We start from the raw sequence: 16,903 nt of genomic DNA on the forward strand, positions 1-16,903 counted from the left end.
AGAGAGACTTTTGAGAGTAAGGAGATGAGTTACTTGCTCCCAAATGTCCTGACTGACATCCCGTATTTGCAGCATTTATGTGGCCGGCTGCTACAGTGCATTTCTAGTCAATGGTTAACCCTGAGGATGTTGATGGTGGATTCAGTGCTAGTAATGCTGTTGGACATGAAGGGGAAATGTGGTCATTGTTTGACTCTTGAGTGGCATGCTTATTATTTTGCTGTTGTACAACAGTGACGTTTGAGATATTATGTTTGCACCTACAAGCAGTGAGACCACTTCGGTAACTGTGGAGTCGTGACTAATACTGAACATTATCAAAAGGTTAGAAATTTAAATATTTTGCAGGGGATTATACTGAAGCAGCTGATGATGTTTGGCATAGTCCATTATCCTGTGGAACTCTAGAACAGTATTTAGGGGCTGAGATGATTGGCCTCCATCAACTAAAATCTGCTGTTACCCTAACCAACGGGCAATATTTTCCCTCTGATTCCCATTGTGAAAAATTTCGCTAGCTCTCAACGATATAACACTCAAATATTGCCTTGATGGCAAGGACAATTCCTCTCATCTGAGTTTGCTTCTTTGCCCACGTGTGGATCAATGCTGTAAAGAGGCCTGGAGTTGATGCTGCATGGAGAGTCCAAACTGAGTAATGATATGCAGGTTATTGGTGAGTAAGTGCTGTTTGATTTTACCATCACTGATTCCTTCCATCACTTGGCAATAGACTTAGGGGCAATAATTAGCTGGATTTGTTTTGCCCTGCCCAGTGTGGTGGTAACGTTGCTGAACTAGTCATCCAGAACTTAAGGCTAATATACTGGAAAATCACCAGTGAGCTAATCAGTTCAAGAACAGTTAGAGACAGACAACAAATGCCAGCCTTGCTAGTGATGCCAACATAGGTTCATCGAGTCATACAGCACTGAAACTGACATTTCTGCCCAACCAATCCATGCAGACTGTAATCCCAAACTAAACCAGTTCCATTTGACTGCATTTTGCCCAGATCCCCCTCAACCTTTCCTATTCATATACCTCCAAATGTCTTTTGAATGTTGTAACTGTACCTGTATCCACCATTTCCTCTGGCAGTTTATTTCACAAATGGGCCACCCTTTGTGTGGGGAAAAACGTTGCCCCACGGATCCTTTTTAATCTTCTACCATGTGAAAAATATACCCCTAGTTTTGATCTCACCCACCCCAAGGACATCTTGCGTAAGATCAAAAATAGCTGCTTCCTTACAGAAGTGGTTTAACAACCTAACATTAAGCCAATAAAATCTATTTCCACAGTTGCTTACTGAAGTCAGTTATTCATAATTGAAAAATAACTCAATACCAGAGAGGTGTATGCCCACCTGAAGAGCCTGGACAGCATGAAAACTTGGCTGGCAAGAAAGGTGGCATTTGTAAATTGTCCCTGACATGACTTTTTTTTTACACAAAGTTGTTTGGGTCTAGAATGTATTGCCTGGGAGTGGTTAAATAGAGGCGTTTGAAGAGATTACTAGATAATAATTTGATGAGAAACAGCATGCAAGAGTTTGGTATAAAATAGCTGGAGAATGTCACTCAGTCATTTGGAGAACTGACACAGATACAGTGGATTGAAAAGCCACCTCCTGCACCATAGCACTTTTGTGATTATCTGTTATGGCAGTTGCTAGATTGACCGTTCATCCACCAAATTAAGTTATTCGTTCCTTCCAGTACTAATGCAACATGGCTGCATTGTGTGCCATTTATAAGGCTCACTGCAGTAAATTGCAAAGACTGATTTGACAGCACAATCTAAACCCATTGTACCCAGTGTGCCTTCCTCTACATTGGGGAAACCAAGTGGAAGCTTGGGGACCGCTTTGTAGAACACCTCCGCTCGGTTCGCAATAAACCACTGCACCTCCCAGTCGCGAACCATTTCAACTCCCCCTCCCGTTCTTTAGATGACATGTCCACCATGGGCCTCCTGCAGTGCCACAATGATGCCACCCGAAGGTTGCAGGAACAGCAACTCATATTCCGCTTGGGAACCCTGCAGCCCAATGGAATCAATATGGACTTCACCAGCTTCAAAATCTCCCCTTCCCCCACTGCATCCCAAAAACAGCCCAGTTTGTCCCCCCCCCCCCCACTGCACCACACAACCAGCCCAGCTCTTCCCCCTCCCCCCACTGCATCCCAAAACCAGTCCAGCCTGTCTCTGCCTCCCTAACCTGTTCTGCCTCTCACCCATCCCTTCCTCCCACCCCAAGCCGCATTTCCATTTCCTACCTACTAACTTCATCTCACCTCCTTGACCTGTCCGTCTTCCCTGGACTGACCTATCCCCTCCCTACCTCCCCACCTATACTCTCCTCTCCACCTATCTTCTTTTCTCTCCATCTTCGGTCCACCTCCCCCTCTCTCCCTATTTATTCCAAAACCCTCACCCCATCCCCCTCTCTGATGAAGGGCCTAGGCCTGAAACGTCAGCTTTTGTGCTCATGAGATGCTGCTGGGCCTGCTGTGTTCATCCAGCTTCACACTTTATTATCACAATCTAAACCTGTTCAGCTACCACCTGCAACTTCACCAGTCTTTGCTTTAATGATTGCCTTCTTGGCTCTTGGCCAAAATTCTGAAGCTTTGAACCTAAAAATGTTTCTCTTCAAGCTAATTACAACCATTTAAGAAGGTGAGTTGCCATCACCCAGTAAGTGACAATTTGGTGAATAAGCAATAAATGCTGGTGTTATTAATGTTAGCTGTTCTTTCCCTTCCCGCTCAATCTTAACTGTGGAACACACCTCCTTTACAACTGATAAAGGATTAAATATCCTAATTTTGATGCATTTTGCGGAAGGAAATTGGACCTAAAAGACCTGAATTGCTCATTTTTGTGCTTGACATCTTCTCTCCTGTACTCCTCCTTTTATGATGATCCTGTTAATCACTCATTGAAACAAAATCAAAATGAACAACTTTGTTATTAAACTATCTAGCTGGACATTACTGTAAGCTATGTGGATTCCAAAAACCTTGGTCTTCAGAGGTCATTTATAACCCCTGTATTTTAAAATGATTCAAATCATGATCTGTTGACCATCACTCGTACTTTTCAGTGGTAATTAAATGCACCTAAAATTGCTTCTGTAAAGCACACTGTTGATTTTTTTTTGAATTTTTCCACCAACAAGGGAGTGATGTTTGAGAACAAATCAATCTCACTTCAAATCTGAACTTGGTGCAGTAAGATATACAAGTCTAAAAACTGTTTCATTAGAATTTCAAGGTCATATGTTACTTAGAACATAGAACATTACAGCGCAGTACAGGCCCTTCGGCCCTCGATGATTTCACAGGTCGGTGCAACAATCTGAAGTCCATCTAACCTACACTAATGCATTATCATCCATCTGTTTATCCAATGACCATTTAAATGCCCTTAAAGTTGGCGAGTCCACTACTGTTGCAGGCAGGGCATTCCACGCCCTTATTACTCTGAGTAAAGAACTTACATCTGTAATCTGCCCAATATCTATCACCCCTCAATTTAAAGCTATGTCCCCTCGTGCTAACCATCACCATCCGAGGAAAAAGGCTCTCACTGTCAACCATATCTAATCCTTTGATCATCTTGTATGTCTCTATTAAGTCACTTCTTAACCACCTTCTCTGTAATGAAAACAGCCTCAAGTCCCTCAGCCTTTCCTCATAAGATCTTCCCTCCATACCAGGCAACATCCTGGTAGATCTCCTCTGCATCCTTTCCAATGCTTCCACATCCTTCCTATAATGCGATGACCAGAACAGTAAGTTTTGTACAGCTGCAACATGACCTCATGGCTCTGAAACGCAATCCCTTTACCAATAAAACCTTACACACCGTACACCTTCTTAACAACCCTATAAATTGGAGTGTATACATTTACTTTTGAATAATCAAGGCATATAACATCCTTGGTGATACTTTAAAAATCAAAATTACAATCATTTTTTCATTTTATTTAATTGTATTTAAATGTATAAATGGTATGATAGCATTATTAAAAACTGTTAATCCAATAAGTTTCTGATTGTAAAATTAAAACACAAGTCAGAAATAATAAGAGATAACAAGGTGTAGAGCTGGATGAACACAGCAGGCCAAGCACCATCAGAGGAGCAGGAAAGCTGACGTTTCGGGTCGAAGGGTCTTGACCCGAAACATAGCTTTCTTGCTCCTCTGATGTTGCTTGGCCTGCTGTGTTCATCCAGCTCTACACCTTGTTATCTCAGATTCTCCAGCATCGGCAGTTCCTACTATGTCAGAAATAATATTAGGCAGCACCCTTGGGAAGAGAAGCAGATAACATTTTGGGTCTCAACCCCTCATTTGATGAGGGAAGGTCAGTTTCTTAGAGCACACAGTATTTTCAAAAGTGAAGTTCTGCCACAACTTACTTTAGAAATTATTCTTGAGGATTTCTCTCTTTAAATGCAGTGAGAAAGGTGTCTAAACAAGTCAGTTGTCTGTGTTAAGTTTGTCTTAGCTGAATACTAAGTGGTAGAATTACAATTTGGCTCTTCAGTCCATTCCTAGTCCATTGATGGGACAATAGGTGTTGAATTTGAGTTTGTGATTGCTTTGAAAGACTCGACTGTCTCTTGATTTCAACTCCAGTATCACTGCAGTGTCAAATAACTTGCTGAAATTTGCTCTGTAGGACGTTTGCATAAGGTTTCTATATAGCTAATATGCCAGCTCAGGTCTTTGAGGAGAGAAAATGAAGAATAATATAAGGAGCAACTATTATGATTGAAATACCCAGGTAATTGAATCCCTTTTTGCTGTTCAGTTTCCTAATTTTAATGTGGTTTCAAAGTTTTCCTATTAAGCAGACAAACAACAGTGCTTCTGAGCATCTTTTAAAATTAGCAGTGTGTTCAGGGCACTTAAGAATGTGACTCAGCGTCTATATTTTTCATCAATGAATGAAATTAAAAAGGGTGTTGCCCAAAAGCTTGGCCATAGAGGTGGGTTACAAGTCATTTAACTGAGGTAGAGGTGGGGAAGTGGAAGAGAATGTCAGAACGATCTTGGTGACTGCCCAGTTGTCAAGGGTCAGGAAAAGGTTATAGTTGTACAGCACGGAAGACCCTTCAGTCCCACTCGTTCATACCAACCAGATGTCTGAAATTAATCCAGTCCCATTTGTAGCATTTAGCCCATATCCCTGTAAACCCTTCTTATTCATATACCCATCCACATTTTTAAAAATTGTTTTCATTGTGCTCCAGTTGTACTCCAACTTCCTCCAGTTTCTCCAGCAGCTCAATCCATACGTGCACCACCCTCTGCATGAAGAAGTCCCCCCCCCCCCCCCCCCCACCCCATACGTTCCTTTTAAATCTTTCCACTCTCAACTTAAACCTATGCCCTCTGGTTTTGGACTTCCCCACCCCAGGGAAAAGACCTGACCTATTTACCCTATCGATGCCCCTCATGATTTTATAAACTTCTCTAAGGGCACTCCTAAGCCTCTGATGTTCCAGGGAAAACAGCCCCAACCAATTCAGCCTCTCCCTATAGCTCAAATACTCCAACCTTGGTAACATCCTTGTAAATCTTTTCTGAACCCTTTCAAGTTTCACAACATCCTTCCTAAAGCAGGGAGACCAGAATTGCACGCAATATTCCAACAGTGGCCTAACCAATATCCTGTACAACCACAACATGACCACCTCCAGAGGAGGAATTGTTAGCAACATGTAGATGAGAACAGGGTTTGGTCGCAGGATGTGGATCTGGAAAATGTTACTGAAATAATTTGGAAAAAGTTTTGTAAATGAGAGGTTTTAGGTTAAAGGGCATTATAGGCCAATGTGAAGGAAGTGATAAAGTAGAAACTGATGCATGCCAGGATGCAGTAGGGATTTGTTTAAGCTGAAGTTTAGAATTTCCAGGATAGCTATCCATTTTCTGTGCTGCCTCATGAAAGCCCAGTTCGTTCGCTGCCTCTACCCTGCATTATATCTGCACTCCTGCATACTCTTCCTTCTCTGATGATAATCCAGTTCCCTCTTTAATCTGCTGGTTATGTGTTCCAGATCCTCATCACTTGCTACGAGGGAGAGCTTTCCCTCATTGTCAATGTTTTTATTGACAATTACCTTAAGCATACAACCTCTTGTCCTTAGTCTCTCCATTAATAGAAATAGTTTCTTACCATCTAGTCTGTCAAGTTCCCTTATGATTTTGAATGCCTCTTTTAAATCTCTTGATCATGACATGAATGAAGAGTTTTGTGACAGACGGGCAAACTTATGAACATGGGCAGTTGTGATCAGCATCTGAGTCAGGACCTCAACTGAGATAATTCTAGGACTGGGATTTTGAGCAGCCTAGTTCAGCCTGGGTCAATGGCTAGATAGGGATGAAATCTACAAATGTATTTTGTGGCAGTGGTTAAAGATATAACTGGTTGCGAATACTGTATCTGATTCCATAATTTGTTTTTATACAGGTAAACTATTATGTATGTAGATCTTGGGTTGATGAATAAAGTGTTTAATTTTTTATTCGTTCATGGGATGTGCATGTCGTTGCCCAGATCAACACTAGTTGCCCATCTCGAATATGTCCTTGACTGTCTTGCTAGGCTATTTCAGAGAGCTTCTCAGAGTCAACCACATTACTGTGTGTCTGGAGTTACATGTAGATAAGACTAGGAAAGGATAACAGATTTCCTTCCCTGAAGGACATTAATAAATCATCAGATGCATTTTTATAAGAACAATTTTACATAAGCTCACTTTTAATTCCAGATTATTTATTCAGTTCAGACTTCATCTGCCATGGTGCAATTTGAACTCTCGTCCTCTACAGTGTTATCCTGGGTCTTGGGATTAGTAGTCTAGCGTAATGAACAATAACTGCTCGCCCGTAGTGCTACTTCTCAACTAAACACAGCCTGTTAACAAATTTATCACTTGTATTTGGAGAGATCAGATCTACAAAGTGTTTTAGTGCAGTGGTGAGTGTGACATTAAGTAATGCAAATTCACTGCTCTAGTTCCATCTATAACAATAGTAACCATTCTTCAAAAGTAATGTGTTGACTGTGAAGCATTTACAATATTAATGAACTGTCTATTTTTATAGTTTTATGTAAATAATTTGGTTGAGGGCTTGAATTGTTGACTCTTGAAATATATTCTGATCCTGTGTACAAATTTTCCAAACTCCTTGCAACTAAAAACAGATAAATGCAAAGCATTGAAATAATTTTGTATTAGCACCGTGGGTTGTTGCTTCTGAACATTCCAGTTCCAACAAATGGCATAATGCTTGATGTTTATAGTATGTTGAGGTTATTCTTGCACTCTGCAACTGCTTTAGGCAGATAAGTGTCTTTGACCTTTTTGAAATTAACCATGACACTATGCAATTAAGTTTCTAAACTAATCGGAGACTTCGAGATATAAATCTGCACATCGTCAGAGCATAGAAGTTGTGAATATATATGTTCACAAAGTTAAAAATTTATAATTGTTTTCAAACATACTGAAGGCTGTTACCATCAATAATCCATATTTAGTAGCATTGTACAAACAATCAGTCTGTTAATTGACAGTTTTGGGAGTGTAAAATCCTGATGCTTAGAATATATGACAACCCTTGACACTTATAAAAACCACGAAAATTTCAGAAATGAAGCTTTTCTTGAATTTGGATTAATTGTAGGCAAGCGCCTCTTTAAAAAGGTTGTAGGCTTAGGAAAAAGCCACTATCAATGAGAAGGCCAGTAACGAGACACATGCCCCTTTTCACTTCGGATTTTCAGATCCTTTTTCGCACTACCTCAATTTGGTTTCAGTGGAAATCATTTGTACTACCTACTTTAAGGGTGTTTCCTGACTATTGCATTGTTGCCATTCACTAAAAGCATTGAGCCGAATACCTGTTAGTTTTAAAATTAGTAAATCACAACTATGATCTCCTAGTGTTTGAGCCACTTTGCCATATTGGCTTATAAATTGGATTATTTGCTGGGTTAATTTTACCAATTTCTTTCTTAATCTTGAAAACCCTAATTACGTCATTATAAAGTCAATTTTCCTGGAAGTTGAGCTTTTGCGTTCCCTGGTGGTCTAATAGTTAGAATTTGACGCTTTCACCACCGCAGTACAGATTTGATTCCCGGTCAGGGATCAGATGTTCTGGTGTAATAATTTAGGGGTGGCATGTTGGCTCAGTGATTAGTACTGCTGTCTCACAGTGCAAGGGACCTGGATTCAGTTCCACCCTCGGGCATCTGTCTGTGTGGAGTTTGCATATTCTCCCCATGTCGTCGTGGGTTTCCTCCCACAGCCCAAAGGCATGTAGGCTAGTGGGTTGGCTATGCTAAATTGCCCGTAGCGCTCAGGGATGTGTAGATTAGGTGGGTTATAAGGGGATGTGTCTGGGTGGGATGTTCTGAGGGTTGGTGTGGACTTGTTGGGCCGAAGAGCCTGTTTCCACACTGTAGAGATTCTATGATCTGACCTTAATATCTTTAACTTCTGCCTTAGCTTTAATTCTGGCGTTTTAAAATCTGGAGTAGCTGTTGTTCATCTCTATACCTTCTCAAGTAATCACATTATCCTTACAATGACCAAAAGTGTGTCTTATGCTCCCAGTGTTTGATTTAATATGGAGCAATAGCTTGGTTTCTCCAAATTTGTACTCTTCCTGCTGAATCTTGCCTTACCTTAATTCTTTCATTATTGCACTACTGTTTTTAAAGTAGCAATAAATTACTCTGAATATCTAGAAAAGCTGTAATGTTGCAACTCATTGTAAACTTGCTGAGCATTTTGTACCATAAATTTAGCTTAATGCATATTTTATTAATTCTTCTGGTAATAATTTTACAATTATCCACATTGAGTTGTCTGTACCAGCTGCCGGCAGAGTTGCCTTGATACTACAAGGTCTAATGCTCCATGTTGTATCTGGTATTTGAAAACATTGGCTGCTGGTTTGCCCAAAATGAAAATTTTAGTGATTTGTTTCCACTGTTTAGTCATGTAAAGTAAATAACGATAAGGATTTAGTCTAGTTTTATTAATAATACAGCCTTAAATCAGTTTTTGATTTTATTTTCCAGGTGCTTTTAAGTTTTATACGTCATTCATGAGCTGCCTTTGCTTTAGCAGCTATGGATGACAAGGCTTCAGTTGGAAAAGTTAGTGTTTCTTCAGACTCGGTATCCACTCTAAACAGTGAGGATTTTGTCCTGGTTTCCCGCCATGGTGATGACACGCCTTCTACCAATAATGGTAGTGATGATGAGAAAACAGGACTTAAGGTAAGAAGGAGTCAGTGTTTCAAACTTTTAAAAACTAGGATATTTATTGGGAAGCAGTGTGCTATACACAAGATGATGATCTTGTGGTGCACTTGTCACAAGTGTGTTATATTTGCCATTGTTCTTCTTGTATTTGATTTTATACCACAGGGAAAAAAATCTATAATTAAAGTTGTTTTGTTGAAGGAATACTTTGGGTGAAGTGAGCGAATAGATGTTTCTGAAGACTTTAATTCAAATTGTCCTAAGCAGAAACAATATTTGCAAGATCTTCAACTTACTGAACCAATTGCAGTCACCAGCAGAAGAGTAGAACAGATTCACATCTCAGTGTCTTGGGCTTGTGTCTTTTAAAGAGTGCAGGGTCATGTAGGTTTCTTACTGTACATGGTAATGCTTTTGTATCATGAGAAATTTTGAAGGGAGCATTCCACTGAGTGGGGGTATGCCATGTCGAAAATCCTTAATACTTCTGTACAGTGTAGAATGAAGATTAACTTGAACATTCATTCCCTTGATTGTCAGATACCTTGTTATTTAAAAAGTTAAAGGAGGAAGAAAGTACAGGCTGAGTGCTTTCCTATTTTAAACCTAATGGATGAAATATGCCATTTTGCTATATTTTAGAAGCTCCAGGAATAATACCAGACCAGTAGTTTACAGTTTTCTTGCAGTGAATTAACTATTTTCAATATCGATGAACAATAACAATGGAATAATGTGTATTTTCATCGACTTGGGGAAAAAGCAGTGAAATAAGTCGATGTGCAACAACTTGCATTATACTGCTTGTGGTATAAATATATAAGAATCCTACAGCTTCACTATCTCCTTTTCTCTTCCCAGTGCGAAACCACCCCCGCCCTCCCCACCAAATCACCCTGTGCCCCCTTCTTTTCTTTCCCTTCCTTCATCCCCTTTTTAAAAAATTTACCTTCTAGAATTTGGAGCATGTTTCAAAATTTATTCTTCAGTTGCAGTGGATGTAGAGGAATGCTGTGGACATTCTAAACTGGATCTTTTCATTCAGCAATAACTTATTTTTATTTAAAAATAGTCAAATTCTAATCCTGACACAGTTATTGAAACTGATCGATCAAAGCTGCCTTTTGTGTACAGGATCTGGTGATTATTCAAATTCTTAGTGTTATGTATTTCCAGTAGAGTTAATAGTTTCAGTTAAGCAGTTATCAACCTGTGAAAAGTATTACGTGTTTCTGCACATTGAATATTTTGTTGCTGTGCTGGTATTTGTAATAGTACTGTGATTTGTCTCTGAGATGTAGTTGGTTGGGTACGTACAATGTTACATTGCTGTTAACTTGCATTTACTATGAGTAGTGGATGTTTTACTGATACTGCACAAGCTATAAGCATCTATGTGATGTGATGAAAGGAGTAAATCTAGTTGTTGCAATATAGAATAAAAACGAAAAGACCTGGATGGTGGAAATTAGGAACAAAAACAAATTTCTGGAAAAGATCAGCACGTTTGACAGCATCTGTGGAGAGAAAAAGACGAGGTAAACCTTGAGATGTGTCGTGGAATTGGGGAGATGGTCATTTTGACATCAAGATCATCTTGTTTCAGCGTCTCTGCTTTGCTCAAGTGACGTGGCGGGCCACTGACTCCAACTGGAAGGCGGAAGGTATTGCAGCCAGGAGTGAGTTGGTGCCCAATGCTGCACACCAACCACCCTGCAAATATCGCTGCTACTACTACAAGTGGTACTTAAATATTGATGGTATGTGGATGTCTCGGCGTCCTCTCCTTGGGATAGTAAGGACTCTGACATCCAGATCCCTCCCCGCCTTCCTGTAATGACTTAAATGGAGCAAATGGGTTAGACGCATGAGGATGGCACAGCAGTTGATTGTGCATGTGGGTGAAAGGTGTTGAGATGTTCTGAGGGAGTGAGTGAGGCTGCTGAGTGGTTGCAATATGTAGTGTGGGAGGATGGGAGTAAGGGGACTGAATGAGGAGTGATGTTGCATGGAACAGATTGGGTGTCAGAGCAGAAATGTTGGTAAGAGGTAAGTGCAGTTGTAGAGAGACATTGAGTGCGAAGTAGCAGAAATAATCCTCTATAATCCAGTTTAGGGCAGCTGACATCATTACATTTTTGAGTTGATCATGGAGAGTCAGCAGGGATTCTTGAAGGATAGGTCGAGCTTGACAAACTTCACTTTTTTGAAGCAGTGACAAAGATGGTGGACAGAAGTAAGTCAATGGACGTTGTTTAAGTGGACTTCCAGAAGGCTTTTGATGAAGTCCCACATGAGACTGGAACCTCATGGAATCGAGGGAAAATTGACATAGATATGAAATTGGTTGAGTGGCAGGAAAAAGATTTGGAATAATGGGAAAGTACTAGAGTTGGCAGGACTTGATTAGAAGTGTCCTGCAGCGATCTCTGGGGCCTCAATTAGTCACAATATTCATTAATGACTTAATTAATGATATAAAAATTCAAATATCCAAAATTGGGCAAAAATGTAGTCCCTGTTTCACAATAGTATAAAATTGCAGTTGGCTATTTATTAGGTGAATGGGCAAAGCTATGGCAGATGGATTTTCATATAATTGTGATTTGACTGAGAAAGGATAGACCAGGATTTTATTTACTAGAAGGCACAAAATTAAATGCAGTGGATGCCTAACAAAATTTGGGGGTTCAGGTGCATAGCTCTTTGAATTTCCATGAACAGGTGCAGAAGATAATCAGGAAGGCTAATGGAATGCTGACCTTCGTATCTAAAAGATGATTAGTGTACAGGGATGCAGGTGTTGTCCTGCATTTATACAAAACCCTAGTTAGACCCCTCGTACAGTACTGAGAGCAGATCTGGACATCGGAACTTAGGAAGGATGTTTGGCTCTGGAAAGATTTCAATGCAGGCTTACAAGGATGATAGCTAGCCTTCGGGGGTTAAGTTATGGAGGGATATTTGACAAATCAGGCCTTTATTGTTTAGCATTTACAAGGTTAAAGGTTGTCAGGAGATTAACGAGGAAAGACAGTAGACAAAATCAAATATTTCCATTGGGTGATGTTTCTAGAACTGGGACATAGCCTCAGAATTAGGGCCAGGCCATTCAGGAGAGATGCTGGAAACTACTTCTGTATGCAAAGAGTAGTGAAGATTTGGGACTCTGTTTCTCAAACAGTGGTCAATGCTAATTTAATTGTGAATTTAAATCCAAGAGAGACAATTTTTTATTAAGCAATGGTATCAAGTGAATTGGCTCCAGGGCAGGCATATCGTGTTAGGCCACAAATCAGCCATAATCTAATTGAATATTGGAGCAGGCTCAAGAGGCTGAATGGCTTACTCCTGTGCCTTTGTAGATAATATGTCACTTGTGGCACAGAGAAGGTAATTGACTTTCTTTTCTCACTGCTGCATGGTCATCTGAACCTTGAACCGAACATTGGACCTGGCTGGTGATGTCTGAATATCTGTGCATGTGCTGGCATTGCTTCCTCTGTCTGTTCACTGACCCATCCTGTACGCTCCTGTCCACTAATCCATCAAGGTCCCTGCCAGATAATCTGTGCGCCAATTTGCCCTAAACCGCCAGACATCAGTCAGGAGCAGGGTAAATGCCAGTAGTCCTCCAGGTGCACAGTGGACTCTTCAATGGTGCAGCCACAAAGGAGGCTATTTTTTGGCACGTGATGGTAGACGGCAAGTTCTTCTAGGAAGGGCAGGTGGTGAGATGGAGATAGATTATGATATTTGCCATTGGGTGAGCAACAACAGTTGTTAAAGCAGCAAGCGTGGCAAGGTATGGTAAGAAAATATGCCTGGCTTTGTGCCAAATTTTGCTCTGCCAAACTCAATATGACAGACACGAAGCCAATAAAACATTAGATTCCACCCAGCATTAATGTTGTAAAGCTAGAATAACTTTTTAATATAACTGACGAGAGGTAGAAATGTGATGGGATTTTTTTTCTTTTAAAAGCATTATTCAGATGAAACAAACAGGAAGTTCAGGGCTAGAGTGGGAAACATTACATAACAAATATGTCATGGAACAAAGGGCAAAGGGACTGGTAATAGTTGTAATGAAGTAACAAAGCATTTGTTCACAGTTAGTGGAAGCTTTATGCCTTCTACTTGTTCTGAAGTTTTGAGCAATGGATCAACATGCAAGGGTGAATGTGATCCCTTATAATTCAGGGACTACCAATGATGATGATGATTAAGATTAGATACATTAAAAAAAAGGTGCTTTCTGTAATGTAGATTTCAAGATGAAAGGAATGCTGCAAGTTCTTGTAGCTTTTGGTACCTCTAGTAGGGTAGATAATGATATATGCTGACAGTTGAAACTGCCCATAAACCATGGAAGATTAGTTTTACTAGGCTTGGAATCAACTCCAACTGACAATGCAGGGAATGAGAGTTTGAATCTCACCATGACAGTGGAGAATTTGAATTAACTTTTTTAAAAAAGAGTTTTAGTTTAAAAGCAGTGCTCAATAAGGATGAACTTGTTGGATTGTTGTAAAACATAACCAGTTTGCCAATTTCATTTTATGTGGAAAGACATCTGATGTTCTTAAATGCTTTAACCTTTGTGTGACTCCAGTCACATGTTTGTGATTGACTTCTGATTGCCTTGCTCAGCCACTTCAAATGGCATTCACAGCACTGCAGTGTTATGGCAACACCTTCACATAGACAATGGAGTTGTGAGAAGATGTTGCATGACCACGTTGCAGTATAACCAGGGATGGTCAAAAAGTGAAGTTGGTGGAAAAGGTCAGCAGGCCTGGCAGCATCTGTGAAGAAAAGGTCACAGTTAACATTTTGGGTCCAGTGACCCTTCCTCAGAACTGATGTAGCTGGGAAAATGTCAGTTTATATGCAGAAAATAGGGAGGGGCATGGGGTAGGGAGTAAACGATAGGATAGAGCCTGAAGAGAGAGAAAAGCAGTTGAATAGACAAAGAGCTGATTACAATCTGGCAAAGAGAGTGAATAGTTGTTAATGGGAACTGTTCTTGACTGGTAGTGTGTAATGGCAGACTATGTGATAACAAGGCCGGGTACGTGGGGTAGGGAACTAGGATGTGGGAGAGTTTAGGCCCTAAAATTATTGAACTCGATATTGAGCCAAGAGGGCTGCAGGGTCCCCAGCGGAAAATGAGATTTCTTCCAGCTTGTATTGAGCTCTGCTGGAACACTGCAGCAAGCCAGAGACACACATGTTGGCCAGCGAACAGGGTGGTGCGTCAGACTGGCAGGCGACAGATAGCTCAAGGTCTTTTTACAAGCAGAATGTAGATCTTCTACAAAGCGGTCACCCAGTCTACATTTCATTTCCCCAATCCAAAGGAGACCACATTGTGAGCAGTGAATGATTCTGGGAAGTGCAGGTGAAGTGTTGCTTCACCTGGAAGGTATATTTGGCCCCTTGGACAGTGGGGGAGGAGGAGGTAATTGGGCAGGTATTGCATCATCGCCGGTTGCAGGGGAAGGTGCAGTGCGGCTATGGGGTGAAGAAAGGGTGGACCAGGGTGTCTCAGAGGGAACAGTACCTGCAGAAATGCGGGGTGGGAAATGTGTATCTGATAGTGGCATCTTGTTGGAGGTGGCAGAAATTGCATCTGATGATCTTCTGGATGTGGATGCTGGTGGGATGGTAAGTAAGGGCAAGGGAAATCCTATTGCTGTTGCAGAAGGGAAGAGAGGGGGTAAGGGCAGAAGTGCAGGAGATGGATAGGACCTGGTAAAAAGTTGTTAGTGACACCCACATCCTGATAATTATAAACATGCCAAATTTTCATTTTTTTCTGTTCATATTTTTTAAGAGCAAGTGTTTAATTGAGCATTCAGTTACTCGGATATCTGGAGACTGACATGCTTGCCACCTGGAATGATTCCTTTGTAGCCTGCGCTGGTGCAAATCGTGTATTTTTATCTTTCAAAGAGCTGATGATCTGTTTACTGTTTAGGACCCACCAACCTTTAATTTCCTAAGTTCTCATTCCTGCTTTGAAGCTTGATGGAATACTTAAAATTAAGTTTTTTAAAACCATGTTCCATGTTGTAGTCAATTTCAAATTACCTAAAATATAGGACTGTTCCCAACTTTATATGCAACAGAAATTCTGCTTTTAACACAATAAATGGAGATCCTTGACCCCTATATCTTTTGAAGACATGGTGCCTTCCGGGATGCACCTCCAAAGCTTTGGAGAAGTACCACCTTGGTGCCTTTGTAAGCTCTTCCAATTACGGAGGAAAGAAAGGTGCTGCAGCAGCAGTGTCCAGTCCCAAGCCAACTTAGTCAGCATTGAGGCACTCTATCCTGAACATTCACTCAAAACCAGCACCAGGTTGTGTTGTTCATGTGCCTGATGTTATATTTGCAAGCAACTGCTGTACTTGGAGATTGCCTACCTCAACTAATTTCCATGAGAACACTGGATGCATTTTGGTGATGTCTTCCAAGTATCCTTGAAGAGGTCAAAATACTCACCAACTCGTGAAAATCCTGAGTTTTGACTGCCCAAAATGGAGAAGTTTCATTTGGGAGGGTATCAAACATTTGGAGTGACTTTGAGAACATGCAGAGGTAAAACCAAGAGGCATTTGAGAGATGACAGATGCTAACCCTTCTACCCAACTTTTCAAGCGGTACCTGACCTTCATGAGGCAGATTGTGTATTGGATTGAAGTCATTTCAGGATACATTGAACCAGACAAAAGCAAGTCTTTCTGAGGACTGTCTAACGTGATAAAGTACAAAATGTATTTGCACCTCGGTACAACATTTTATGACTATGGATCTTGAGAGTAAAACTTAAGTACTGTAATTTTCTGAAATTGACCCGCTATCCTACTACTAAAAAGGGTGTGTCTTCGTCAGAGAATTTTAAATCAGTGACTTTTACTTGTGGATCGAAAATTGCTTTCTCTCTAGTTTTGCTGGACTTGTTTTTCTGGTTCCTTTTGTTTTATTTACCTGCTGTGGACACTGCAAACTTATTCCATGCATGCTATGCATTTGAAATGAGAAACCAAACATATCTGAAAGATGTTTCAAATAATGTATTTTAAATTCATTTCAACTGAGCTAATAAAGGAGAAAATACATGAATTACAAGATTATTGAGTTAAAGCAAGTTACAAGGTAGAGTGTAACTAGTTTGATTTCCTACTAGGAATAATAATAAACCAAGGGAATACTATGCCTGCAATCAGGTATAGAGTTTCATGTCATATAACAGGGTGTAGAGCTGGATGAACACAGCAGGCCAAGCAGCATCAGAGGAGCAGGGTATTGTGATTTGGAAAGCGATTTGAGAGAGAAGTAAGGCTAAATGACTTGTGTACTTCCCATCACTCATTGTTTTATGTTAACATTTTGGGCCACACTAATGCAGACTCTTGAAAGTTTGAAAGAACTGACTTAATACTAGTAGGTACAAATGAGCCATTTGCTGATATTGTTTACTTCTGCACATCACTTATTGAGTGTCATATCAGGTGTGGAAGCTATGATGCAGACACTGAATGTAAAGTGCTTGATTTTACTTTGGTATTGAGTTATAATAAACACAGG

General features: G+C 40.4%; 1 protein-coding gene across 3 annotated transcripts in view; it reads left to right on the forward strand.

Annotated features, from left to right (window-relative positions):
- LOC125465259 (rab GTPase-activating protein 1) overlaps nt 1-16,903 on the forward strand; it is a 205,985-nt gene that overhangs the window by 17,409 nt on the left and 171,673 nt on the right. For 2 of the 3 annotated variants that reach the window (XM_059638399.1, XM_059638398.1), the window contains exon 2: nt 9,122-9,322. The exons of the other annotated variant lie outside the window; for it this stretch is intronic. In XM_059638399.1, the coding sequence (XP_059494382.1) occupies nt 9,173-9,322 (150 nt within the window). In that variant the 5' untranslated portion in view covers nt 9,122-9,172. The remainder of the gene's footprint in view (nt 1-9,121; nt 9,323-16,903) is intronic. 3 annotated transcript variants of the gene reach the window in all.

This window comes from Stegostoma tigrinum, chromosome 29 (assembly GCF_030684315.1).
Source record: "Stegostoma tigrinum isolate sSteTig4 chromosome 29, sSteTig4.hap1, whole genome shotgun sequence".
Lineage (NCBI taxonomy): Eukaryota > Metazoa > Chordata > Chondrichthyes > Orectolobiformes > Stegostomatidae > Stegostoma > Stegostoma tigrinum.